Below are 27,962 nucleotides of genomic sequence, written 5' to 3'. Positions count from 1 at the left end.
AGATATAGGTAAAAGAAAAAAACAACAAAATTCATCAGCCAGATGGCGAAAACGAAGAAATTTTCGACCGAGTACCAGGCGAACAGAAATCAGCAGAAAGCAACTTTTAAATTTTTTTTTTTAATAATTTTCATCCCCAAAAGTATGCTACGATTTAAAATTAAATGGTAGCTAAAAGTATGCAACACTTTTAATTTCTATTTCGTTCATCCCAAAAGTAAGCTACAATTTAAACTAAAAATGGTAACTAAAAGTATGCAGCACAATTTTTATTTGCAATTACTGAAGTTGCTTTCTGCTGATTTCTGTTCGCCTGGTATTAGCAAATCTGAAACTCGGAAAAACTCGGTTTTGGTCGCCACCAAATTGAGAATTGTTATTGTACAATAACAAGAACAACTTTTGTTGCACAACAAATTACAGCAGGCCGGTTTTGTTTTTTTTTTTGTCCGTTATGTGTGGCCCGATCGGGACGGGCGACGGCTTCCTATGTTCGGGAGAAAATCCTTGGTTTGATGCAGTCCTTATGAAGGAATAAGGATATTTTTCCCTACCACAAATATTTAGTTTTCTGCGCTTCCTGTGATCGAAAAAATGTCTTTGATCGTTGGAGAAAAACTCGAACAACCCCAGCTATACATATTTCCTTTTCTCCGCTGTTTGTGGCCTTAATTGGGTGGCATAACAGGATACTTTCAGGCTTGCTGTGATCGAATAAATTCTTGATTTGATGGAGTCCTTATCAAGGATCAAGGCTATTTTTTCCTGCCAAAAATATTTAAATTTCTCCACTATTAGTGGGCCGATCCGGTCGTGACAATGCTTCCTGTGACCGTAAAAATGTCCTTACAAAGGATCAAGGATATTTTTCGCTAGTCAAACTATATATCAAACAATATCCCGGCGTGCTTTCTTGCGATCGTGCGAAGACTTTGATTGGGTCCTTATCAAGGAAGAAGGATCGATCCAAAATACATACGTACACGATCGTTCTCGAGTTCTGTCCAAAGATAATCAAATAGAAACAATTGTTCTGTGTGGCAGTGTTACACTATCGGCAATCCTTGCTAGTTGAGAAGTAACCTTTCGCCAATCGAAAATGCACAAGAAATTAAAATAAATCTCTGCGGCGGCTAGACGACATTTAAAGCAGTGTGCAGGAGGTGTCCAAAGTGGAAAGTCTTAAGTGTTTGCTTGCTTGCGTGTGTGTGTGTGAGAGATATGTATGGGGGCGTGGATAGTAGTTGTAGTAAGTATATCATTTGTATCATACATTAAATAATAGTATTCATATTGTCGCTTTGTTACATTACATTTTACATTCATCTTAAACGTTAAGCATTGAGAGACCATAGAAAATACTCGCACATATTGTGTGTATGCAGAAGCCTTGCTGGGTTGTCTATATCCTCTAAATCCGACTAGCTGAAGCATATTGGGTTTTTTTGTTTTGTTTTGTTTTGTTTTGTTTTGTTAGTTAATGCCATTAAATTGTTGTTTACCATTTTACAATACAATTACTAATCCTTACACTTAAAAAAAAACCATACAATTGCTGCTTAAATTCGTATGCCTTTTGTTCCTTTCTTTCGTGTGTGTGTGAGTGTGTGTGTGGTTTAGTTTTAGAGAAATTGCTTAGGGGAGAAGAATACTTTGAGAGTGCTTGCACATGATCAAGTTATGATATTTGTTGCTTCTGTTTAGATTAATGCGTAGATATTGTAGGTGTATAGGGTTAGTCTTACAGTTAGCTATAGATAGATATATTCCATTCATATATGATATGATAAACTTTAGTTTACATTTGATTACTTAAACACGATTAGCTTATTATCTTACACATTGTATACGAGCATAGCCATGTATAAATATATATGTATATGTATATGTATGTATGTATAGATATAAATATAAATAGATTTTGGATTTGTTGTAGATTTAGATGCAGCTGTAGATGCATGCAGATATAGTATGGATCGTACAGTTTTTTAGTGGTTTCATTGCGTGGGCGTTTGTCATCATTCATCAATCATCAGCTACGACTGAGTGTGGGATTTGTGCTACTTGTATCATCGTTTAGGCAAAGCAATCAAATATATAATAAATAAATATATACTCGTGTACATATACGCCCCCAATCGGAGTCGGGACTTCTTCAGCGCTCTTCAGCCGATCTCGAGTGCATTACTTTTGGAAGATTAATGGATTAGTGGTGTGGCTTCTCTTGGGCACGGAGCTGTACAAAAGCCGAGAGGCTAACTTAGAAGAGTACGGGGGATTACGGATACGTTTAGGGCACTACACTGCTACAGCACTACGAAAACTGAGTAAATGGTAGCTGGTGGAGCTTGGAGCTTGTAGCAGCCTAATGCAGCTGGGCCGTCACATACAGGCCACAGTCCTGGTCGGAGGCCATCGAATAGTTGGCCGAGTCGCGATCCTCGGGTATGGTGGGATGCGTCTCATGGGGCAGCTTGGCGAAGGCATGATGTCCGGCACCGTAGCCCAAGTGGCCGTACGGTGACTCCGCTGCCTTGGTCATGTGCGGCAGGCGGCGCAGGAAGTGCGGATTCGAGTAGCGAACGCCGTTCGGCAGGGTGGTGTGCGGCGCCTGCATTGCCTGACCATTGCCCAGGGCCACTGCAGCGTTGGCATAATGGATGCCCATGCCCATGCCGATGCCGGACGTCTTGAAGCTGGTGACCTGCGACGGTGGCGGCGGTATGCCCCCACCCATGGAGGTGGTCATGGCCGAGGTGGAGGCATAGCCGCCGTTGCCCGAATTGCCGGCAAGCTGCTGGCTGTGGCAGCCCACCGGCAACGGCATCGTGCTGCAGTGGGCCGTATAATCGAACTTCTGCTCCGGTACGCTGCGCTGCATCGGCAGCGTGGCACTGTTCATTCCGTTGCCGGAGCTGAGGGAGCCAGCCGAGGCTGGATCGGCATTGAAGCTGGACATGCGCATGTTGGTGCAGCGGCCGTACGGCTCCTCTTGGATGGGTGGCTGTGGTGGACGCGGCGGCGGCTTGCAGCTGGCCCGTGGCCTGATGATGACTTCCAGCTCCCGTTCCTCGCCCGAGTGCACGCCGCTCGAGGACTCGGAGGGTGCGCGCTCTGGCGGCGAGGTGGTGGTACTCTCCGTGATCGAGTTGGTGTCGCTGCGTGGCGTGAGCGCCTCGTTGGGTACGCCCGAGTCGGCGCGACGCAGGCAACGGGGTGTGGAACTGGAGGCAATCTGGATGGACGCGGGATAGACACAGAGAGAGAGAGAGAGAGAGAGTTGGGAATCAGTGAAAGTGGCTAAGGAGTCGGCTATCGGATAATGAATGATGGGAATGGGTGTGGGGATGGGTGTGGCTGTGGGCTGTGGGCTGTGGGCTGTGTGTTCAGATGGGCCGTGTCTGCAAGTGAAAATGAAATCAAATCAAATCAGGCGTCTGTAGGGGCGGTACCGATGTCGGAGTCCTCCGCACTGTCTGGTCTGGCACCATCCATCAATCCGTGCACTGGCCCGTGCACTTATTCGGAGCCTTTGCCCTGGCACCCTGGCACCCTGGCACCCCATTCCCACTCCCAGCCATGTCCCTGTTCTGTCTGTGGCCCTGGCACTGATTTATGCTGTCTCATAACAGCAAACATAAATCTCCTGCATCGCTCGCCTGCACTCTGCCGCGTAGCTGTTGCTCCACGGGCGTGACATGCTACACGCCCCAAAACATGGGGCACGCATCGCCTCGCTACGTCTCCACTGTGGTCCGCAGTACTCGCCTGTCCCTCGCCACCATGTAAATCACAAACAACAACATGAAATTATCCAGTGTCCGTTGCATAAAGCCAAAATGGAATACTCTAGCAGAACTACTGCAAATGGCGAGGGCATCTGAAATGTTGTTTGGAATTGTTGGGGTCTTTGTTCTGAGGCTATAAATTTTGTGTTAAAATCAATCCTATTGATTGATACCACCTACAATAAATTCTTCTATAAATTGGAAACATAAATTAAAAAACCCTACGCTAAGCAGGGACTTCCCCTATAGATTCGAATAATTTTTCTACCATTCAAGATAAATTTTTTAAGTGCTCCGAAATTGGAGAACTATTCCGCAGATTTCCTGTAGATTTTCTACAAGCTTGAACATTTTTCTTATCCCCTTTAGATCGCATCCGTAAGAACTATAAATTTAAATTTTAAATCCCACTGCTGGTTGCTGGTTTTACACTTACATGCGCCTCATTTGTGTGTACGGCAACCGTGACGGGCGCCAAGGGGCTGACTAGATGCTGCTGTTGCTGCTGCTGCTGTAGAGGATGATGCGGTGGCGGTGGCTTCTGCGGCTGGAGCGGCTGCTGGAGATGCTGCTGTAGATGCGACTTGTGATGATGCTCGGGCGACAATTGCATTATCTCGGGCATGGCCTGGGGAGCACGTCCGTACGGACCGGCATGGGGCAGCACCGCCGGTGGCTGTGGCATGGGTGCACCCTTGACGGGCAATGGCGGCGGTGGTGGCGGTGGCTGGCTCCCTGCCGTTGGCTGTGGCTGTGGCTGTGGCGGCTCCAGATCTCTGGTCGAGGCATATGTAATGCTATCATCACGCACGCAGGCCAACAGTTTGCCCTCCTCCGAGATGTTGTCATCGCTGATGCCGCCCAGACCGCTGAGGTTCGCATAGTCGTGGGGATGTCCATGGGCAAACTGAGGATGTGGCTGCTGCTGCTGGTGGTGGTGGTGCTGCTGCTGTTGTTGTCGCTGCTGCTGCTGCTGCTGCTGCTGTTGTTGTTGCTGGTGATGATGGTTGGTTGGTGGTGGCGGTGGCAGTTCATCATACTCCGACAGGTGAAGCAGACTAACGCCCACAGATGATGATGAAATGCTGCCTCCTCCTCCTCCACCAGCAGCAGCAGCGCCAGCAGCACCCAAGCCCAGACCACTCCTCATGCTGCCCATGGTGATGCCCACAACGGCGCCAGCAGTGGCTGCCCTTAGTGTCGCGTACTCGCCGTCGTCAATTTCCCCCGCAGCACTGGCAAAACATATCGAGGCTCCACGGCTCGTATGGCTAAATTGGAAGGTAGATTAATCGTTGGATTATGGTTTATGGTTTGGGGTTTATGGTCTATGTTTTTACAAGAAAGTGTGCGTATTGTTGCTACATGTTGGCGTTGTTATTGTGGCTGGGCTTGTTCCTTAGGAACTTAGGAAAGATAACTATTAGTGGAACTCTTGGTAGAGCTTTACAGAACTACGGCAACTTGCAGGGATCTATGTTCAAAGAGTTCGAAGTCTGTTCTGCTGGGAATATGCATAATATAATATAATACAAATATCTAAGGTGCATTGAGTTCTAAATTTATAGGGAAATACAGCTAAGTAAAACTTCCTCATAGATCGATACATTTATTGTTTTATATATTACTTTTAATACGACCAAGCTCTCATTTTTCGTTCTAAAGTAGCCGCTAAACTCTTTCATTTCGCGCGTCATGTGGCAGTGCCCCTCGGTCGCTTTGGCTTATCTACGGCGTAAAAAGGCTTCATTTACATTGCATATTAATGTGCGAATATTTATATGCATACCAATCTGTTTATTTCCATATTTTATTCGCACTTCCCTGAACTTGAAAATTAAGCAACAATTTCTTTACTTTATATACACTTTAAAGCGCAGAAATCCGTACGTTTTTTATTGCTAAATACTTTTCCTATTTAACCAGCAATTAGTTCGATTCGTTTTAAATTTTTTATGTGGTCGGAACAAGCCCCTACGCCTCTTTTCGTTGTGTTAGTTTAATGGTTTTCGTTTTCCAGTTAGTTAAGCAATTTACTAAACGCAGACAATAACAACGACAACAACAACACACAAAAATAGTGCGAAAGTATTTGGATTGGTTTTTTAGTATTTTGTTAATTGAAATACACTTCTGCCATCACACACTCAATTAGCTAGAGTTAGTTGTAATTAAGTTCTAGTAAATTATTAAACAATTCGAAAAATCAGAAAATCAAAAGGAATCTCTTTGTAGCAGAGATATATGTATGTATATATAAAAAACAGGCGACAAGCGGAACAAAAATAGTTTCTCTTCATAATCATTATCATCATCCTTAGTTCATCCTCTAGACATACAACACATCTACATACATATATGATTCTTTTATATAGTAGTAGTAGTAGTAGATGTAGATTATTTATAAATCGTTTTAGTATGAACAATCAGATCAGTTTTTAGTTTTTAATTTTTTAGTTGATGGACAAACACAAAAGTTCGAAATTAAACAAAACAGAATGGAACACAAAAATTATCGAACGTCAAATGCACGAGACGAATATCGAAATGAATGAATGGAAAGCAAAAAAGGGCTGAATAAATGTGTTGGCGAAAATTTGGTGTTGCAAAACGCTGCACTAATGACAACTAGTGTTGGGCAATTAGTTTTTTAATTGGATTTCCTTAATGAGACGTGCAAAACGGAACACAAATCCACACACACACACGCAGATACACCGACAACGAAAACAAAAAACCAAAAAGAAAAAAAAACGAATGGAAATGGAAATGAAATGGAATGGAATGAAACATAAAAATCACATAACGACCAAATTGAAATTCCTGAAAATTGTGCATTGCTTTTGCCGTTAATGGGAATGGGTTTGTGGGGGGTGGTGGGTGGGCGGTGTTTATGGTGTGTGTGAAAGGTGTTTTTTTTTTGGGGGGCTTGGTGCAGTGTGTGGACAAAAACTAAATGAAACTAGATGCTAAGATTAATAGAAAAGAACGGACAAATATTTTGGAGCTGGAGCTAGCGCTGGAACTGGAGCTGGGCTGCTCTTTCGTTCCGCCAAATGCTTTTGGTTTTACTTTTTGGTTTGTTTTGTAACTAAAAAACGATTTTTTACCGCTTGCCATCAGTTTGTTCTTGGTCACCAATTAGTAGGACATCATCAGACGTACTCGTAACTTCATTGAAGGTGACCTTCAGCTTGGGCGAACTGGGCGTCAGCTTCGGCCAATAGATATCCTCTTGGGCGGCCAGACCCATGCCCATGCCCATGCCCAGCTCCGTGCTGGTCGCCGTACTCATCATGTCCGGCTTTAGGCTGGAATCGTTGCCGCCATTCATGGTGGTGCTGGTGGAGTTGCCGCCGCTGCTCGAATTGCTGCCCGTACGCTGGCCACTGGACATCAGCAGTGGCTGGGCGCTCGCCTTGTTCAGCAGCCCCCCATAGGTGTTGTCCAGCGGCGGCAGCTTGAAGTGCCAGCGCCGTTTGATCGTCAGGCACAGCCAGACGACAATCCACAGCAACAGATGTGTGACACCAATAAGCGCTGTACAATCCCAATCCAAGGGCAGTGCATAAACGAAAAGGAATAAAGAAAGAAAGTGGAAAAAGGAAAGAGGAAAGGCAGTTGAGTTGAATGGAAATCCAATATTAAGATTAAGGCAAGCGAATGACAGCTTAATTGGACGTCAGGCTGGCAGCGCATTCGAGTGCGACACTCGATAGCCTTTGCAGTGGCTTTGTTTTTGTTTTTGTTTATGTATAGCCACGCCCCCTTAGTGGGGGGCGGATAAACGTTTGAGCCACATAACGTTTGTGCGCTAATTGGCTTAGGGGTTACCCAGACAGACAGAGACAGAAAGACAGACAGGCAGAAGGACAGCCAGAACCGCAGACAGGGTTCAAGGTGTTTTTTTTTTTTTTTGACACGGTGCTTGGCCTTCCCATTAATAATTTAAGCAGGCAATCAATCGAGTGCTTATTGGGCACTGTAGTTCAATGTGTTCCCTGTTTGTTTTGCTCACCTGCCAAAAATGTCGGACAATGCAAATTATTCTTATAGGTGGCACTCAGATCGTTGAGCAGCGGCGCCTTGACCACAGCCAGTGCCAGCACAAAGCACAACGAGGCGCAGTGGGCAAAGTAGATCCAAGTCTCGTTCGCTTTCAGCGTAATGATGGAGCGATCCCTCATGCGGGTGGCCAAGCGGCCATGCCCGTACAGATACATGACCATGGAGGAGGCCAGCACGAGCGCCGTGGCCAGCAGATACAGAGCCAGCGTCACGATGCCATTCAGAATGAGTCCGGGCTGATGCACAGGCATGGCCTCGGCATAGATCTGCAGCTTGTACAGATTCGAGACGCCCACATAGCCCAGTACGATGTCCAAGGCGGCCACAATCATTTGCACACTGAACACACAGGCAAAGGCCTTTGAGGTGTTCCAGAACACGGCCGGATAGCGCACGGACCACACCAGCAGGGCGCACAGCAGATTCACAAACTCTGCACTCGGTGGCTGGGCAAAGATGGCCACATCGATGGGCTTGTCGATGCCAAAGAACAGCTGCAGCATTCCGGCAAAGCCATCCAGCCGCACGTAGTCGTTGCCGGGCATTGCTGGGGTCGGCGGTGCGGGTGTGGCTGGCGTCAAAGCGGGCATCGCCTGAAAGTCTCCCTCCTCCAAGTCAAAGTCCTCGCTCTCCTCGGCCTCCGCCTCCGTCTCCGCTTCTTCCTCATTCGATTTGGCCACAAATTCACTGGAACTGATGCTGCCAGTTCCATCGCCCAGCTGATATTCCGGTTCGATTTCCACTCCTGCGGCCCGCTTGCTGATCCGGCGCTTCTGGTTCTTCGGCTTGATGGCTATGATCTTGGAGTTGCTCGACACTGGCGTCGAGGGTATGATAATCTCGGGCAGCACCTCCGGCCGCACGCGATGTATGTTGCTGTCCCGCGTGGTGGTCTCCTCCAGCTGCTGCGGCTGCTGTTGCTCCCCTCCCGGGCTCCAGCTCTCCAGCATTGCCTGCTCGTGCGATGCCACATGATGGCGACGCGCCTGCTGCTGTTTCTTGTGGTGCTGCTTGTTGTGATGCTTTCTGGTTTTGCTGTGATGATGATGTGGCTGTTTGCTGGTTGTTGCTGCTGTCGCTGTTGCTGTCGCTGCTGTTGCTTTGGTTGTTGTTGCTTTGGTTGTTGTTGTTGCTGGCGTTGTGGTGCTTGTTGTTGTTGTGCTGCTTGTTGCTGCTGCTGTTGTTGGCGCCTCAGTTGTGGTGGAGCGCGTCGTTGTGGTTATGCTCCTGCCCTTCGCCAGTGTTCCCAATGTCTGCCAATTTTCGATATTTAACTTGTTGCTGTCTTCGCTGTCGCTGCCACTGCCACTGCTGCTGCTGGTTGTTGTCTTTGTGGTTTTCGCTGCAAACTCATCAAAATCCGGCAATAAAACAGTGCCTGCCTCCTGCTCCGCCGACAACACATCGCCCACATCCCCCTCATCGTTGTCATCATCCCCATGGATGGCCTCCTCCAGCTCTTGGCGCTCCTCCTCGTCAATATCTTGATTAATTAAATCGGGCACTTCAAAGTATTTGCCGCCCGCATTCAATTTTGTGTATATGGCTGTCGTTTTAGACGTTGTCGTTGTCTTTGCCGCAGCCGCCTTCTGCCTGCCGCCGCCGCCCCCATTTGCCGCCTTAGCTGGTTGAGTTCGTAGGTCGAACAAGTTGTTATTGCCCCCACCCATGCCCCGCATGGCCGTGAACATGGTGTCGTTGTAGTAGTCCTCTTCGTCCTGTTCCTGCTCCAGACTGCCGCCGTTTGCTGCGGTCATGTTGTAAGTGTGTGGATGGCCCTCCTCCCCCTCCTGCTGCTGCTGCTGCTGCTGTCGATGGTAGTGCTTGGGCAGTGCTGTGGGTCCCACCACCGATAGGGCCATCAAATTGCGACGATTGATAACAACAAAGTCCATTTCAGTGGCCCAAATTTGTTCTACAAAGGATACACACAGAGAGAGAGAGATAGAGTTAGAGTTAGAGGATGAGAGGTTGATAGAGAGAGAGAGAGAGAGAGAGAGAGAGAGAGAGAGATAGTTTGTTTGTTAGTAGAGAAGCCAAAAGGCTTCTTCTTCCTGCTTGATTGATGGCTGCTCAAGCATGTGGAATTAATTGCTTTGAACTGCAGAGCATCCTTCGCATCCTTCGATACTCTCTCTCCGCATCTCTAATTGGAATACATCACGCAGGATTACATGTAAAGCACCTGTTAGGGATAAGCATACACACACACACACACACACACACACGGATACGCCTGCTTGGGCAGTAAATAAACCGGAACCACACAGCCACAGGCTTGAGTGCCTCTCTCTCTCTCTCTGCTGCTGCTCTTCAGCAATCGTTAATTAAATGAGGCATCGATGGGGAGCCTAATCCACAGCCCCCCACCGCCCAGTACTGATTAATAAACATGTATCCCCTGCTGCAAGTAAATGTATCTGTATCCTGGAGCTCCTAGCTGTATCTGCCTGTAGCTCCTAGATGTATCTGCTATTTGCCAGCTAGACTGGCTCTGTTGACTGACTTCCCCAATCAAAGGCTTCCTCCTCCCCCCCAACCCAACCCAACCCAACCCAACCCAACCCAAACCCAACAAATCAAGGCACACGCCAAAAAAAAAAACCCCCAAAATTGAATGTTGCACACAGACTACAAAGACAAAGCAGAAACTGAGCCACTCGCCGACGAAATTGTGGCACTGGCCGGCGAAATTGTGGCACTGGGCAGCAGCAGCCATTGTGCGGACAAAGGATTTGGCCAGGACGAAAGAAAAAAGAGCGAGCGAAAGGGAGACCGAAACTATTCCCATACAAATCCCAATTTCCGTTCGCATTCGAATGCTGAAGCGAAACAATGGACAACAACGGAGTTTTGTGCTCCACCATTAGCAGCCACGCCCAGCCCAGTCCAGCCCAGTCCAGCCCAGTCCAGCCCAGTCCAGTCCAGCCCCGTCCAGCCCCAGCCCAGTCCAGTCCAGCCCACACCTCCTCCCATTCGGTTGGCACTCCGCAGAGGACTAATTAAACGCGCATTTGCAGCATATGGTAGCAGCAGCAACAGCAACAGCAGCAGCAGCTTGCTCTGGGATCTGCTTATGGTTTTATCTGGCTAACCATCGTTCTCCATCTCCCATCTAACTCTAAGCATAATAATATCGATGTTTATTACGGTCAGGCATTCATTCGACTCATGCGATTTATTCGAGTGTGCTGTGGGGGCCATGGGAAATGGGAACTGAGCGCTGAGGGCTGAGGGTTGCCATGGATAACATAGCATAAGCCTCCATCCTCCATCCGCCCCAATCCCCACCCTCCTCGAACTGCAATCAGAAGCCAAGCAGAGGAGATGGCTGAAATCTGAGCGCTACACCAGCATTTCTTATGGCCATAAGCAAATATACAAACAAACAAACAAACAAACAAACAAACAATGAAAATATGCATTTCCGAATCAAGGATTATACCCGCTCCGCCTCCGCCTTCACCTCCATGGCAAGCGAAATTCGAGTGCGCAGAAATTAATTCAATTAGGAAACTATTTCCCTTTCCTTATGCTTGACTTATTCTCAAGCTAAATTTGTTGTTCAATGCTTAGAGTTTTTGTTACTATGGCTTAAAGTTGTGCAACAAACTTGTGGCTTCTGCATTTAACATTTCATTTGAGCTTATGCCGGAGATATTTATGCGACTCATATGCCAATTATCTGCCAATTTTGTATAGAATATTCCTAGCCTAAGATCCATGTTAATTTCCACTTGAAAACTTATTTTATGCCAAACAACAAAAGCTTTAAGTCAACATTAATGAAACGTATTGACTTGGGAGTGCTTCACAAATGCTTACAGACTCCAAGGCACAGGAACTCTTAGGCCAGAACGTTGCCCATTGAAAGGCAATCAGGCATAAATTAATCCTGCTGACAGGCTGCCAATCCCATTGGCGACACTCGCAGCGGAAATTGGGAATTGATTAAGTGGGGAAACCCTTAAAGATTTTCCCCCCAATGCTCTGTGCTCGTACCTTTCTCTGCGGCTCCTATCTAATCCCTTGTTAAACCCCCCTCCAACAGAGCTACGTAAATTTGTTTGTCTTAGAGCCGCTCCGCAGCTCCTGCACTTCGATGGGTGAAATTTCAAAAGCTCGCTAATTAGTTTACTTTATGATGTCGGTTATGGCATGTCCTTCGTGTTGTCCTACTCCTATGGCTACTGCTCTGAGGCATCCCATAGAATGCCCTAGTTAATAAAGGAAGCGAAAGCAATGCGAAATTTCGCCAAGTTAACACTTTCATAAAATTATTTATTAGTTGGGGGAAGGACACTGCTTGCCCAGCGGGCAGTCGCAGTCGCTCGTTGGAAATAAAAGAAAGTCCTCAAAATGGGAATTACCAAACAAATATTAAAGACAATGGGCGCTCCCAAAAGAGACGAGCACTGAGGATGGGACTGAGGCTGAGGCTGAGACTGAGACTAAGGCTGGGACGGGATTACAACAATGGATGCCATAATAATATGTCGCTGCCGTTGGTGTCGTCTTTTCGTACTTAAAGAAGCTACAGGAATGGCAGCAGGAGCGGCGGCGGCAAGTGGCTCGTAAAACCGACAACACCGAAAATCTCCAGATTAACCCGGGAGGCAACCGCCACACTCTGCTCGTGCTTTGACTCTGCCGCCACCTCCTTGATTATGGCAATGACAATAACACCAACGAGAATGAGCGGCCAAACGAGGAGGAGCAGCTAGGCAGCCAGCAAGCTCCAAGGATAAGCGTAATGAAAATGCGCAAATCCAACTCGGGCAACGCCCACTGCTCGCAGGCTGGCAGGCTGGCCCCATGCCACATGCGCCCATGGAAATGGCAGTTGCAGTGGCCGTGGCCGTGGAGGCTGCCATGGGGGCTGCTGCCAGCGAAGGAGCGACTTCCCGCTGTGGTAATAGTTGCGATAAGACGACGAACAGCACGGGTGGGCTCTCTCCCTTCAACCCCAAAGCTTGCGCGCTCGTTAAGTCTTTAGCATGAATAATGATAAGTTTCAGGGGCTCGGGCCAAGAGCCGATATGCCAGAGACGAGCCACGAGCAACGAACCAGCGAACCAGCGAACCAACGAACGACGACCAACGACCTACGGCCGGAGCTCAACGTCTTTAGCCACTTCCGGAGGACCACCATCCGTCCGTCCCCCCACCATCCTTAACGTAATCGGAGAGGGCCTGTTTAGCCAGCCTTTTATGCGCTCAATATGGCGCAGGTCCAAGCTCATGCCCTGCCCTGCCCTGCCCTGTCCTCTTCCCTCTCTCGCCTCGGCCATTACATTTTTCATTTGTTTTTGCTATTGAAGCAGAGATGTCTGCATTAATTATTTATGAGTGCAACATGGCGTATAAGTGATTTTCGCCATAAAAATTGTCATCCTTCTTGCGCAGTGATTTTTGTGTCATCTATTAATGAAATTAATTAAGGGCATTGTGGTGTTCCGCATCCAGTCCGCCCGGCACTGCCCCTCCTCCCTCCTTCGTCCTTCCTGCCCTTAAACGCTTAGCGCATTTTTTCATTGTCTTACTTTTTGTGCCGCTGCCGACAACAGCTGCCCGGCCTTAGCAAGTTTCCTCCTGCCCCTTTTTTTTTTAATAAGTTTTTCTTTTACTTTTCTCGTACTTTCAAGTTACGCGCATAAAAGCGGCACTTGATGGCTCGATGGGGGAGTTGAGTTTTTCTTTGGCATATTTATTTTATTAATGCTGAGAGTTTGTTGAAGTTTCAGAGCTGCAATATGGCAGTGTATTACAGATAGGGATAATAGATGGAATCCTAGTGGGAACTCACTCCAGTAAAGTAGTTTTCCCATAGCACAGCCAGAGATAATTTAAGGAGTAAATTTTTGCATAGCTCGAAACTCCAAACGCTTTATGGCCTAGGAAAATATTAATCCAAAGATGTTCTTTGCTGGGAGAACGTAAAAAAATGAGCTACTTATCTTGCTTAATATTATATATTAAATATCTAAATAAATTCATTAAAGATTATGATATTAGGAGAAAGATCCTGAACGTATATGGAAATGTACGCATATTTATGCTTTTGTGTCTACCCTTTAGCTTTCATTTGCTAAGCTCTTTACTCCTTTCTCATTTTCGCAGCTACTCCTTCTCCGCCCCTGTCTTAACTTTCCTTTATTTTTACAGCCATTAATTTCCTTATCCCTCGTGGCTACAAGTTACTCCCTCTCCCACTGATTTATCACTTCCTTTCAGTCATCAAATATTTGGCGAATTTAATGCAACATAATCATAAAATGCATTTGTGGCTACAGTTTTGTAGCCATCGCCCTACGTTTTTGCCCCCCCTTTTGATGGGTTTTCCCGTGCAGCTTTTTATGCGAGTTGGTGGGAAAGTTTTTAAAAGCATTTTCGCTTTTTTATGATTGGCTCCCCCCACCCGCACCACCTTGCCTAATTGCTTCATCTTTTTGTTCCGATTTTGTGGCTCTAATATAAAAGTTGCAGAAAATATTAAACAAAAATGTAGGGAAAGAAATTCCATAGCCTAAACACTAATCATTTGCCTGTCAATCGAAAGGGGGTGTGTGGGGGGGAATTGGAAAAACTTGTGGAAAATGCTGCTAATTGCTTGCTGAAAATTATAATTCTGCAACTTACAGGCATAAGCGCCTCAGAAGGCGGAACCCAAGGCGGAGGGAGAGTGGACGTCTGACAGGCCAATCTTGGAGAGCTTAAGTCTTTAAGGATGTCAGTGCCTCGTTGACAAATTGCCCAGAGAGAGAGAGAGAGAGAGAGGGAGGGAGAGACAGAGAACTGCAGCAGGCAGCAGAGAAATGCACACAGCGGCGGGCTGGGGGGTACAGATGGAGTGCAGGCAAAGGCTAGCAGGCAGTCAGCCAAGCGTGAAAATGGAGCCAAAAGGAGTCGCGACTCGCGCGACAAGGCATTGCACTTAGCTTGACCAGCTGCCCGGCTGCCCCCCCCCCCTCTGGCACTCCGTACATCGGCTCCTTGGGGCTCTTCCACTTTTCATTTCCCCTTTATTTTTCTATCAACTGCAACTTTAGCTTTGACTGCAGGATTTTATTTGTGCCAATGATTTTCTAATTTACGAAGGGTTGGGGTTGGGGTTGGGTTGGGGAAATGGACAGGAAAAACGACAGGGATTCAGCTGCAAAAGTTGTGCGAAAACAATTTCCCCCAGCATGGATTTTCACATCGACCACGGGACGAGCAGTGCAGAGAAGCGAGGCAGAAGGAGAGAGAGAGAGAGAGAGAGGGGCAGGGAATGTCTGGCAGCGACAAGAGATTGACTTTGTGGCAAGTGGCAGGCAAGCAGCAGGCAGCGCGGTAAAAAGCCGGCCAAAGCAGCAGCAGCGGCAAAACAACAAAAATAGAATCGAAATTAATTGAAAAATCACATAGAGCAGACAGCAGACAGAGGAGGAGGGTCAACCAGTCAGTCAGTGAGTCAGTCAGTCAGTCAGTCAGTCAATCAGTCAGTCAATGAGTCAGTGCGGATTTATACTCATCTCGTCATGGTTTTTATGATGCCAATGCAAGTTGAATGGGTGGCACACTCCCTGCCCATCGACATTGCCGATGAATCCTGTCGAGTCCAACTCCAACTGTGGACTCACAGCCACATTTTTAATTTACTCCGCGAACCGATGGCTGCCTTTGTTCTCTGCCTCTCTGCCGCGCTCTCTGTCTCGCTCTGTGTGTGCCGGTACTCCGGTTACTCCCTTTGGTTCAATAAACCCCGACATACAATTCCCCGGACATCTGGGGACTGGCACTGGGCACTGCGAATGGAGGCACCCCCACCAGACCGGACTTTGACTCACTTTAAATGTAGTTAATTTTGATTTGCCTCTGGCTCTGGCTCTGGCTCTGGTTGCGGCCCGGCCCTTTGCATCTCTCTGGTGTGGTGGCTGCTGTTGCATCTGTTGGCCATTATTGTTTCATTTGCTTTTTGCTTTTGTTGTGCCTTCCTCGGCAATTGTTGCTACTGCTGGCCTAGTCGTGGCCATTTAGCATTTTGTATTTTTTATTTGAAAGGGTCTAAAGGGTAATGTCCACTATCGAAGGAGGCTTGCTGCAGAGGAGTGGCTCTGCACTTGCTGGCTGGCTAAGGGAAGGAGATTTCTACTGACAGCTGCCTTCAAGAATTATATTCAGAGCAAGTCATATGGAAGCTGGAAATCATTTGAATATTTATCGAAACATTTTGAATGGAAACTGGAATGAGGACTAAACATTTCGAATTAAATAATAGGCAGTAAATAGCACATATGGAACAGAACATTCCTTGACTCTTCCTATTGAGATAGGAAATCTTTAAATAATATTTGCGAGAGTTGGCAAGTAGCTGTGGCTTCGATTGTTATTTTTGTAGAATTTAAAATGTGCCTAGCAGAATTATCACTGTGCAGTTTCGCATTGGGAATCATTTCTCATGAAACGAATGGGCCCTTGAACTATATATTCTACTAAGAATTTAATTCACTGAACTCTTGGGTGCAGATCTAAAATACATTTTCTTTTTTATTGGTGCAAAAAATCAGCCTGGCATGGAATATAATCTGTGCTGCTGATTTCTGGTCCATAGAAGCTTCTCATTGACTGTCTTTAAATTAATTTGTTCTTTCCTTAGTAATATCTTTAAGATCCTTTCTAATTTCAAGACTCTGCAGAGCATCCCTGGATTCGTCCTGAACAAACTAATTTTGCCTGCCTTCCAGTTCGTTTAGTTTCTGTTTCTGTTTTTTTTTTGCTGTTTGCCATTAACTATGGAATTAGTTTACTGTGTCTGCCATCACATGTGAGACTCGTCGATCCGACTGTACACAAACCAGCACAAACACAGACACAGCCAGAGATACACACACACACACAGAGGCCTTCTGCTGCTGCTGCTGCTGCTGCTGCCCCTGCTGCTTCTGTTACTGCAAGGAAAACAGCATTCGGAGTCGAGCCCTGGAGTCAGTGCTGTGGCGAGCCCCAGCCTCCCCAGCCCCCCGTGTCCTGCCTCACAGTTGGCCAACATTTGCACAGAGTTTTGGGTCGCTTGGCCGCCTTCCGCTGCCACGGATATGGCCGCCTTCGCCCACTGTTAATAACATGGCTTATTGCTGGCCAGCATTATGGCCGCCGCACCTCGTTCCCTGTCAACCTGGTCTGGCCGCTGCTGCTGCCTCTGCTTCTGTGTGTGTGTGTGTGTCCTTTTCTGTTTGCTCCTGCGGTTGTTAGCCTGTGTGCACGCTCGTTCGGTTGTGTTTTTGTTTGTCGAGCGGTCATGCATACCATATCGTAGTACCTCGTACTACACCTACACACACACACACACACACACACACACACACACACACACATACTCCCATTGTAGATGTTTGGCTAGCAGATTTCCCCAGCGATTGCCTTTGAAGCTGTTCCTCATCCGCCGTCTCCTGCTCCTGCTCCTGCTCCTCCTACTGCCGCTGCCTCTACTACTCCTACTGGGTTGTATATGTATGTATATATTTTTTTTTGTGCTCTTCTCTCATACTCATACTCAACTCATGCATATTCCCTTAAGCTCGCTTTGTTAACCGCCCTTCAGAGCATCCTAAACTTCTTGGTTAAACAGTTTGTGGCCCTGCCACCATATGGAGAATGTAGGAGTAAATGTATTTAAATAGCAGGGCAGTCCTTCCGGTCCCTGCCCCGTGCTTGTTCGTTTGGTTTCCTTTTAAGCACACACACATAATTTAATTAAAATGCAGAATGGCAGACTTAACAGCAAATTGATTGCATCAACAATGGCAAATTATTATGATTGATTTTGCAGCCAACGCGATGGGGCAGGCCAGGCCTCTGCTTCCATCTGCAATATTCTTCAGTGTGTTGTCTGCTGTATGTTGCATGTTGCATGTTGCCTCCAGTCATGTTGTCGGTTTAATAGTTGTCATCATTGTCATTGTATGGGGGGGTGGGGGATGGGGAATGGGGAATGGGGGGACATCAACGCCATCAACAATACGACAATGTACCGCCGCGCGGTGTATGCAGGACAGACAACAATAAAGCTGAGGATAACTGCAATCCTCGCCAGGCAACAATGTGACCCAACACAATCCTTTCCACCTACAATCATCATTCCCCAAGCAATCCTTTAGCTATAGCGCTCCTCCTCTGCCAATCCTTTGTGGAAGTGCATAATCGAAATGCAATAAAAATAGTTCAACAAGAATGCAGCCAGTCCTGTATTGCGACTCAAGGACTACCCTGTCTGTTGCTGGGCTTTATTGTAATGTAATAAAGACTGCTTGTATTAGTAGGGTATTGAAGGGTATTAATAGCTGTTAAGTTAATAAGCAACCGAGCATAGGAGACAGCGAAACTAGGCAGCGAAAATAAAGTGCCGTTCCTTATTTGCTGAGAGCGCGCGCGACGCTACAATAATACTTTGTGCACGCGGAGAGGAGCAGTAGCTGCAGTCGCATTGTTGTTGTTGTTGCTGAGAGAGCGCTGGAATTTAGTTATTGCGAGAGAGGATCGCAGCAGAGCAGAGCTGTGTCAGAATGAAACAACAACAACAACGACGGCAATCGGGAGAGAGAATAACCAACAACAGTGCCAAGCATCGAAGCAGCTCTCTTATCTTCGTGGCTGGCAAACTGCAGAGTTTTAGTTGCCGAGAGCGCAGTAGAATGGCGGCAGAGTACGAGAGAGTGTGTTTATTGCATGCGCGCAGCACTGAGAAAGATCAAGAGATAAGACATTTTCGATTCACGGCAATGCAAACGAAATATAACAACAACAAAAGGCAAAGAACAGTGGAGAATATTCAGAGAAATATAGCACATTCTACTCATCCGATCGTGTTGATTTTCGGTAGTAATATGTATGTAAATAATAAAGCTCCCCTTCATAAAGCCCTTCGCTTTTTCGTTCCATAAAATTCAGTGTCACTAACTGAACCCACTGCCTGTTATATCCGTCCCCAAACAGATACAAATAAGTACAATCTTTTGTCCCCTTTGCAATGACGGCCATAAAAAGTGTATCAACGATGCAACAACAGTGCAGTGCAGGTGGCATCCTCTCGCTGCATACTTAAACATTTCCGTTTGTGTTGCATGCACCCACTCAGAGTGACTCCTCCAGGTGCTGCCACAATGTATGGGCAGGCATTGTGCGTCTGTTGCAGAGAGTTGGTCAATTAATTATGCTCACCTTTCGGCAACAGTCCGTTCTCGATGATGCGCGCCTCCAGCAACAGCCGTGGCAGCAGCAAACAAAGCGCAATCAGGATATGGACAAAGGCCGCCGTCGGTCCGCCGTGCGTCCACAGAGCACGCAGCGTCCCGCCGCGTGACTCCTCCTCGAGGCCGTCGTGGGGGGCCAGCGTGCAGCGTCGCTCCCTTGCGCCTGTGGCCAATTTAATGCCGTCGTTTGCCAAGTTGCCAACCTGTCAAAAAGTCATCGAAATTTTTGGGGGTATTATTAAAAGGAAATATTAAGAGAGAGCAAAAATATAGTTTATTCAGTGGACTGGAAATGTGTGTGTTTGTCTGTGTGCCAAAAAACGGTTCATATACTTATATATGTATGTAATTTGCCAGCTGGAAAGGATATTCATAGTTGAGTGGTGTGGGAAGAGTCTTGACAATGTCTGCTCTGATTTTCGATTGGTTTCCCTTTTTGGGCATGGAGCGGAAATTGAAATTTTCACAAGAATATGCTCTACTTCCGGGTAAATGTAATTTATTGCTCTATGATAACTTTCTTCTACAAAATAACAAAATGAACAAATGAACAAAATAATTAAGTTTCGTTGAAATGTACTTTGGCGCAAAACAAAAGCCCAAAATGATGCACATTTTCCATTTCAATCACAGTTGCGCTTTTAGGCATCCACACGTGTCCACTGGTGGGGGGGCTAATAATGCTTTCATTATTTATTCTCTGTTGCAAATCGACGTTTATCCAACCACATTACAACATAAATGGTGGATGTTTATATCTATTGTGAAAAGTGCATCATTTGCTGATGCTTTCGGCGCATACAAAATAACATTTCTTTTGTTATAATTTATTACAAAATTCTAATTGAATGTGGAGTTAATTTTTTGAATAAAATTTACAACAAATTTTTCATACATTAATACAAGCAAAGAATTATAGAACACGTATAGAAATCATGCTGCATGTGAGTCGAAGAGCAAACAATTTTCATTTGCGGTGGCATGGCCAGGGGCACAAATGCGCAGTCAACAATGTCTAACGAAGAGAATGGGAGAGTAAGCCCATAGTTTTCTGTTTATTTTAATACCAAAAAAAAAAAGAAGAAGTTTTAGCTTTTGTAAGCCTCTTTTAAGCTTTAGAATCCATAAACTTATAAAAAAAAAAACTGCCTTCCATTAGTAAAATTAAAGTTTAAAGAACGAAAAAAAAAACCATAGAAAAGAGTACCCTCATTAGTTGAAAACCTTTTAACTATTGCAATTTTAAAAAGTTTGAATCTTAAGCTCCAATGACATAAAACTCCACACATCAGATTTAAATACACAGCAAAATTAAAGAATGTTCAATTAGATAATTAAACACGTCTTAGGCGGACCTCCCCGCCCACAGTTTCATTTCTCTGAGCTTAAGCTCCTTGCCAACCACACACACATTTCAATACGTAATCAGAATCAATTCGAAAGATTTAACCAGACCAAAATACTAACAGGACATGCCGAAATGTGGATTACTCTGACTCCTTACTAACTCCTTACTTATTCGTGCCATCAATAATCCAGAGCCAAAGCCACAAACTACTCAATTATTCTTAGTTTGCCTACGACTTCGGGCAGTCAAATGATATCTATCCCAACACACAGACACAAGATTTTCATCAATACTGTTAGCATAATTATCGCATGCAGCCCGAGAGGAGCCTTCAGCTTGAATCAATGTAAATTATTGCTTCAATCAATCTTCAGTGTCTGGAAAATACAATCGGTTTAAATTACTGAATATCCAGGACCTCCCTCTGGGTCTGCCATTTGGGACACCATGTTGCTTCCAATCACTTGACTCTACTCGGATTTTATTGCATAAATTACACCGAAAAATGCATAAATCATAAAACCAGCAACAGGCAGGCAAACCACCAGAGCCTTGTCACAGAGTAAAGATATCCCTCAACCATGTAGGCGAGGCTGACCACACAACCGATTTTTGCTGACCTCTGTGGCAATTAATAAAAAATTTATATAAAAATTTACCAAAAATCATTAAAAAAAATGTAAAGTGCGAACAAACATTTGGGTGGGATTTTTTTTGTGTGTGTTTTAATGCATTTTTTATAAGTATAATAAATTGCAAACACCGCGCGATTTGATAGTGAAAGAGACACAAAGGACGTTGCGCATACGACGCGTTGGCGCATAAACAAGAGCACAAAAAAAAAAAACAAAAAAAAAAGAGGGAACATTTTTGCACGTGACAAATGGCAAAATGAAATATTTATATGAACGGTACGTACGTATATGCCACATATATAAATCCTGTGGAGGATACACTTGCGCACTCTATAGAACATAAAAATCACGTGCAGCATACATACGTACATACATATATAAATAAATGCGAGCTGTCGGGCTTTTAAATTAAAAAACAAGGGGCGACACGCTCATGTCGAAAGAATCGACAATGGGAATACCCCCCACGTACGCACTGCGGATAAGCATGAGGTGCTGGAAATTGTATTCTATATTTTATAAACTACATGGGAAAAAATTAAGAAAAATAGTTGCGAGAGGTGCCTGAGAGTGCTTCGCCTGGGAATTTGTTATACTAATATCTATTGAAAAATGTACTACCTGAAGCAGTCTAGGGGTCTCTCAAAGGGTATATAGAATTTCTTTCGAATCCATCATACCCATTTGTATGCTACCAAGTACCGGGTAAAACAAGCAGACATCAGCATGATGAAGGAGCCACATTCGGAGCAGGTTGAGTGCCCAGGAGTAGAGGAGCAGCAGCAGCAGCAGCAGCAGCAGGAGCATCGGCAGCTGCAAATGGTTCACTTTGTTTGGCTTGCTCTGGTTTTGGCTCTGACGCTGGGTTCTGGTTTCATTTTTGCCTTTTTGCCTTTTTTGGTTTCGCTTCGCTTCGTTTCGTACGGGCAACAATGATTGCAATTTGCAAAAAGCGAAAATGCATTTGAAGTGCATGCGTGGGAGGCGGGGCTGTGTGGGAAATTGGTAAAAAAAAAAAAACCCCCACAGCAAGATAATACATTTAAATGTGCCAGAGCATTTCGCGGTTCTTTCACTGCCGTGGCATGAACTCAAGCTGCAAGCTGCAAGCGGACATGCTTCCAAATTAAGCTCCCATCAGTCTCTATCTCCCGCGCTCTCGCTCTCTTTGGGGTAAATCCTTTTCCATATGTATGAGACTGCCTGAGGTTAACCCCCTCTCATTAGCCACTGTTCATGGCAGTAACCCCCAGGGGTGCTATTTAGCTTTTCTAACATTTATTCGGTGCTCATATTTTTGTAAGAATTAACGCGAAATGCAGAAAATGTTTCAGTTTAGAACTTTATCTACTGCTCTTTTGTCTGTAAATTGAATTCAGCTTGAAATTACTCATTTAATTCCATAATCGCTGGAAAGCTTACACTCATTATTTGTTAGGAAAAAATTAACTGCAAAAATTTATATTTTTACCTAAAAGTTATTAAAATAAAGTGCAATATTATATCTCGATTTTCATGGAAAGTTTTAAGCCTTTGAGGCATTTAATTTTGTACTTTTTGATACGTTTCCTTAAGACAAATAATCCAGCAGTTAATTCTCAAATATACAGAGAATTATGGAGCATCAATATATCGCAATAATAGCCCAGCTTTCCCTTTTTTAGATCCCTTTCATCATTACAAGTATCTTCAGGGGGATATTCTTTAAATGTATCATCCAATAACTCCCTCTCTAAATCCAAAAACTGCCTCTAATACAGTGTGGCATAGCGAAATGTGATCCATTCATATGCATATTCCATGTCACCATACTACTTCTAGTTTTCCACTTTGTTGCACCTCTTCAGCCAATGTTGGTTAACCGATTCGTTACGTTTATTCCCCTAAAGCCGAATGCGGTTATCCAGACATGTCTCTGCACCTCCCCACCACCTACCGAAACCCCCACCCCTTAACCAACACCACTCTGGAATTGTCTATTCCCCAGTCTAGCATTCTCTCTCTATCTATTCTCTATCTTTATTCGTTTAATTTCGAATGCTGTGCAAATATAAAAGTCGCAAAAAGTTTTTGTGCATTTCCACGTTGTTATGGCTGTGTGCAGTGTGACAATTGGTGCAGCTCCCTGTCCCTGTCTCTGTCTCTGTCTCTTCCACTCACTGTCTCTGTCTCTCTATCTGTCTGTGTGGTGGGGCGGACTCCCCTTATGCTTTCTGCTCTCTAAGCCTTATCGGCTGCCACACCATAGACGTAATTGCGTCTGTACTGTACTGCCTGAAAACTAAGCAAAAACTATGCAATGTTCCTGTTTCCTGCTCCTGCTCCTGTTCCTGCTCCTGCTACTGTCTAAAGTGTGGGCCGTTCGCATGGGGTTTTTGTGGGCTCTGGGCTGGTCTAGCTCTGATAGCCACGCCTCAATGGTCAATGTTGGGATTTCAGTTTTCAACCAATTTCTGTTTGTTGTCTTTGCTGATGCTGATGATGTTGTTGATGCCGTTGTTGCTGCTGCTGTCCTTTATTAAACGTTCGCCGACGTGTGATGAACCATCCATCCCATGCACACTCTCTCTCTCTCTCTCTCTCTGATCTGTCTGCCTTGTTGCCATCTCTTTCTGCTCGTTGGCGGTCTGCGGATTCCCTTTCTCATTTTCTATGGCGGTCTGTCTGGCCGCTGACTGATATCCGCTAGCCTTTGAACGGTTTATATTCCCGACTGTTGTCCCTGTTTGCTGGCTGGCTGGCTGCCTGCCTGGCTGCTGGTTCGTTGTCGCTATTGTGGTTTTTTTTTTGGGGAATTTTTGCATACAATTTGTATACCCTTTTTGGTGGTTTTGACAAAGTTGGGCCAAATAGATAAAAATAAAATAAAACTCGTAAAATGTGCATTTCCATTTGGAAATTGTCAAAACTTTGATGAATACAAAAAAAGGTTTTGCGGTATAGAAATATTTAGAAAAAGTGTTTCAACATTTGAAGCAGCTGAAACCATCACAGCAAAAGCGTATAAACATTATTATTTTAACCACAAATAACGTTGCCTTTTGGGATTTTTAAATATGTTTCAATTGTTTTGTTTTAATGGGAAGAGGCTAAAGAAGAAGCTTTGAATAATCGCTTAGAAATATATATTTCAACATGCTTAAAGCCTACCTAATATTTTTAATATAAAAACAAACCCAAATAGGGCATAAAATAGTTAATAGTAAAATAGTGGGGAAGCAACTGAAAATTAATTTCGTCATTCTGGCTATAATTATGATCCGATCTGATTCAGATTCGGCAGTCTGGTAGATATGGGCATTCTCTACTATACTGCGTTTTTAGTTTTATCGTATCTTTAAAATTGTGGCTGCCACAGATTTTCGTCTTTTGTGGGGGCGGAAGGGGGCGGGGCGAAATTTTGAAATACACTTGTAGCAGTGTGATATCACATGAGTCTGGAAACCAAATTTGGTTGCCCTAGCTCTTATAGTCTCTGAGATCTAGGCGCTCAACAAGACGGACAGACAGACAGACAGACAGACAGACAGACGGACAGACAGACGGACAGACGGACAGACAGACATGGCTATATCGACTCGGCTATTGATGCTGATCAAGAATATATATACTTTATGGGGTCGGAAACGTTTCCTTCTCTGCGTTACACACATCCACTTTTACCACAAATCTAATATACCCCTTAACTCTTTTTTGAGTACGGGTATAAAAATATTAAATGGGTGATAAATCTCCTTAAATTGCGGCTTTTAAGATTTTCAACTGCAATCAAAGGGGGGATAAAAACCCGCAAAATTAATGATCCTGTCTGCACACTTACACACATAAAAACTTGTTATCTTTTTTGGCACAACAACAACAAAAAAGTACTCAAAAATGTCACTCAAAATATGTTGCAGGAAAAGATCTTCAAAAGTTGATTTCCCTTATTTGCACGCAACAAAAATGCCCTAACTATTATCCACCCCCCCCCTCCCTTGTCAAACAAAAGCCATAATGAACTACTGTTTGGGCGCACAGGACACACACTTAATGGAATTATTTTGCATTTTGGGCCAAGCGGAATGGGGAGCTGCCTGCCTGCCTGCCTGCCTGCCAGACTCTTCCTGTGATCGGATCCCTGGTCAGTAGTTGGCCTGTCACATTCAATGGGGCACCGCAAGGGGCAGACCCCAAAGCCAATTCCAGACCCAGATCCTGTTCCATCTTTCAGAGCGTATACCGATAGACCCCACCCACCCACACACACACACATCAGAATCCTGGTTGGTCTGTCTTCCCTTCCATTTCGCTTGTTTTAAAAACAAGCCAATTATTTGTGAAAACTTTCACAGAGAGCGCAAGAGCGAAAGGGTCTGGGGGGATCCACACAGCAGAGAAATGTCCCTCATATGGAGAGTATATTGCATGTACATATATCCCCTAGCCCTCAGCCTCAGCGTGGTTTTAAGTGGCTTTTACCAGGAGTAAGAGAGAGAGGAGTGCGTGTGGGTGTAAGGTGTTGTTTATTGTATGTATGTTTTGTTTTCTATCAAGCTTTTGTGGCCCATCATCAGCTGCCATACACTTTATAGATGACTGATAAATAAACTACAAGCCACACATATGCAATAAAAACAACCATCAGATATGTCACATCATATGTACATACATATATATGTATGTATGTATGTATATAAAATCGGTAAAGCAATGAAGCTGCAGCAGGTCCAGCAGGAAGTATAGGTTTGGTCATCAGACGGTACGGGTTGGTGGTTGGGGGGCGGAGAAATATGAGAGAGAGAGAAAAAGCCATAATTGCATTTATTATGCTGATAAAAGCAGAGACACTAGCAGCCAAACAGAGCGGAAAGAGAGAAAGGCAGGGTAGGAGCAGGGCGCCCCGGGGAAAGAGAGAGTTGGTCAGAGGCAGGAGGCAGCAGGCAGCAGGCGGGACACTCACAGTGCAGCCAGGCTAAAGGATAACCAACGCAATTGTCAGACACAACACTACGAGTGTCCATGTGTGCTGCTCTATCTGCTGCTGTGTGTGTGTTTGTCTGTATGTGTGTGTGTTTGTGTGTGTTCTGTCAGCCATTTTGTGGATGCTGCACTGAAAAGGAGCCACAGCGTATGCTCCTACACTGTTGCTGTTGCCGTTGCTGCTGCTGCTGCTGCTCCTGCTGCTCCTCTCTGGCAGCTCCTGCTGTTGCTGTTTTTGTTTGCAAATAAATTTAATAACGACGAATAATGCCACTAAAAATAATTCACACAAACACACACAGACATAAAGGGGGGGTGGGGAAAGAGGGAAAGCAGCTTGGGACAAGCAATATGGAGCACCACCAGAGAGACAACAAAAAAAATTTAATTATTGAGTGCAGCCAGCCACATACTGATATAAATATATAAAAGCCAAAGGACAAAGGACTCTCACCACCGGGGTACAGAGTTAATTATTGCAGGGGGGTGGGGGGTCATGATCCCGGTTAAAAAGCATTTGCAACAAAAGGACCGCCCCACGCCCCATGCCAATGCAACCACAGAACAGAAAACTCACCTTAAACACCGCCGAAGTGAAGAATACGGGCAGCAGAATGAATACCACGCCAGAGAGCACTATCTGTAGATTCAATTCCGCCACGGGCTCAATTTTCCAGGGTATCAGAGAGCAGCCTAGCGAAAGGGAAGAAAAAGAAATTGTTAAAAAAAAACTGCACAAGAAATGTAGAAATATTCTACTAGGAGTACTTTTTGCATTAAACTCTGGATTAATACTGCATAGCAACTACAATTTTATGGTTGGCAGATCTACCAGAATTATACACCTACGAAATACTCCCAAAATTATTATATTCAAACTATTTTGTCAATCAGATTTATGAAAAATATTCAAAAGTTCCCTTGGGCTTTCGTTATTGTTTCCTGATATATGTGGCTTTACTTTGCTTTATTTTTTGTACCATTACGAAAGAGTTGGCGCCTCTTTATATTTAAGTCCAACTAGTTTATGCTCGTAAAATTGTGAGAGGTATACCAAAGGTTCTAAAACATAGATATCAAATAAATTCGCACCAAAAATATTCCCTATACCCCTGGCATAGAAAACTCCTTAAGCTTTAGCTGTAAAATGAATTCCACATACAAAATAGAAATAACCAAATGCCTTGCTTCTTATTAAAACCATCATAAATCATATATATGAAATATAGTTAACCACAAACTGTGTATAACAAAATGCATACAAAATCCACCTAATGTGGCAATCGTGTGTTGCAGCAGCAGCAAACGCAAAACACAGAAAGGCAATGGAAAATTTATTTAGTGTACTGCTGCTGCCTGCCGCCTGCTGCTGAGGAAAATACTCACCCAAGAACCTGTAGGCGCCGTGCATGGCCAAATAACCCTGGAAGAGGGTGAGTAGGACACCGTACCAGATCGACCAGAGCGAATTCAGATGCAGATAGCTGCCAGAGTCGTGACCAGAATGCTGCAGATTGGTGTAGCGACTCTGGTGGCGCTTCGATTTGATGTACTTGGCCTGCAGCTGCTGCTGCTGCTGGGTGAGGCTGCTGCTGGTGGCTGTTGTGGCATTGGTGAGCACCGAATTGCACATGCTCGAGTTGAGACTGCCACCGTTGCCACCGCCGCCTCCTCCAGCGGATGCTGTTCCTCCTGTTCCGCCCGAGCCAGCACCATGATGATGATGCTTGCCACCCATTTTCACTCTATATGTGTGGGAAATTCCTTTGTTTGTCTTTCACTCCTTTCAGCGCGACACACACACACACACACTCTTTTGTTGTATATATTCCCAGTGCGTTTTTGCTCCTCGGGTTGTTGTTATTCTGGTCTCTCCACGCGACAACGAATAATGTTGACAATCAATTTCTGTCTGTCTGTCTGTCTGTCT

General features: G+C 45.1%; 1 protein-coding gene across 2 annotated transcripts; it reads right to left on the bottom strand.

Moving 5' to 3' along the window:
* Positions 1-16: 16 nt before the first annotated feature.
* LOC111065725 (protein tincar) lies at positions 17-27,948 on the bottom strand. 2 transcript variants are annotated; one of them, XM_022354095.2, is made up of 7 exons: positions 27,419-27,948; positions 26,610-26,725; positions 19,056-19,290; positions 7,807-9,771; positions 6,899-7,328; positions 4,225-5,059; positions 17-3,235 (listed from the first exon to the last, which is right to left on the bottom strand). In XM_022354095.2, exons 1-7 carry the CDS (start codon positions 27,768-27,770, stop codon positions 2,366-2,368), a joined length of 4,803 nt encoding a protein of 1,600 aa, XP_022209787.2. In that variant the 5' UTR covers positions 27,771-27,948; the 3' UTR covers positions 17-2,365. The 2 variants fall into 2 exon arrangements, with proteins under 2 accessions (XP_022209787.2, XP_041450950.1); XM_041595016.1 differs by lacking the exon at positions 17-3,235 and having other exon boundaries at positions 4,894-5,059; positions 6,954-7,328.
* Positions 27,949-27,962: the final 14 nt, after the last annotated feature.

The sequence above is a fragment of the Drosophila obscura genome, unplaced genomic scaffold (genome assembly GCF_018151105.1).
Source record: "Drosophila obscura isolate BZ-5 IFL unplaced genomic scaffold, ASM1815110v1 contig_4, whole genome shotgun sequence".
In the NCBI taxonomy this organism is placed as follows: Eukaryota; Metazoa; Arthropoda; class Insecta; order Diptera; family Drosophilidae; genus Drosophila; species Drosophila obscura.
Note: the sequence above shows the minus strand (reverse complement) of the source record. Positions and strands in the feature narration are given on the sequence as shown.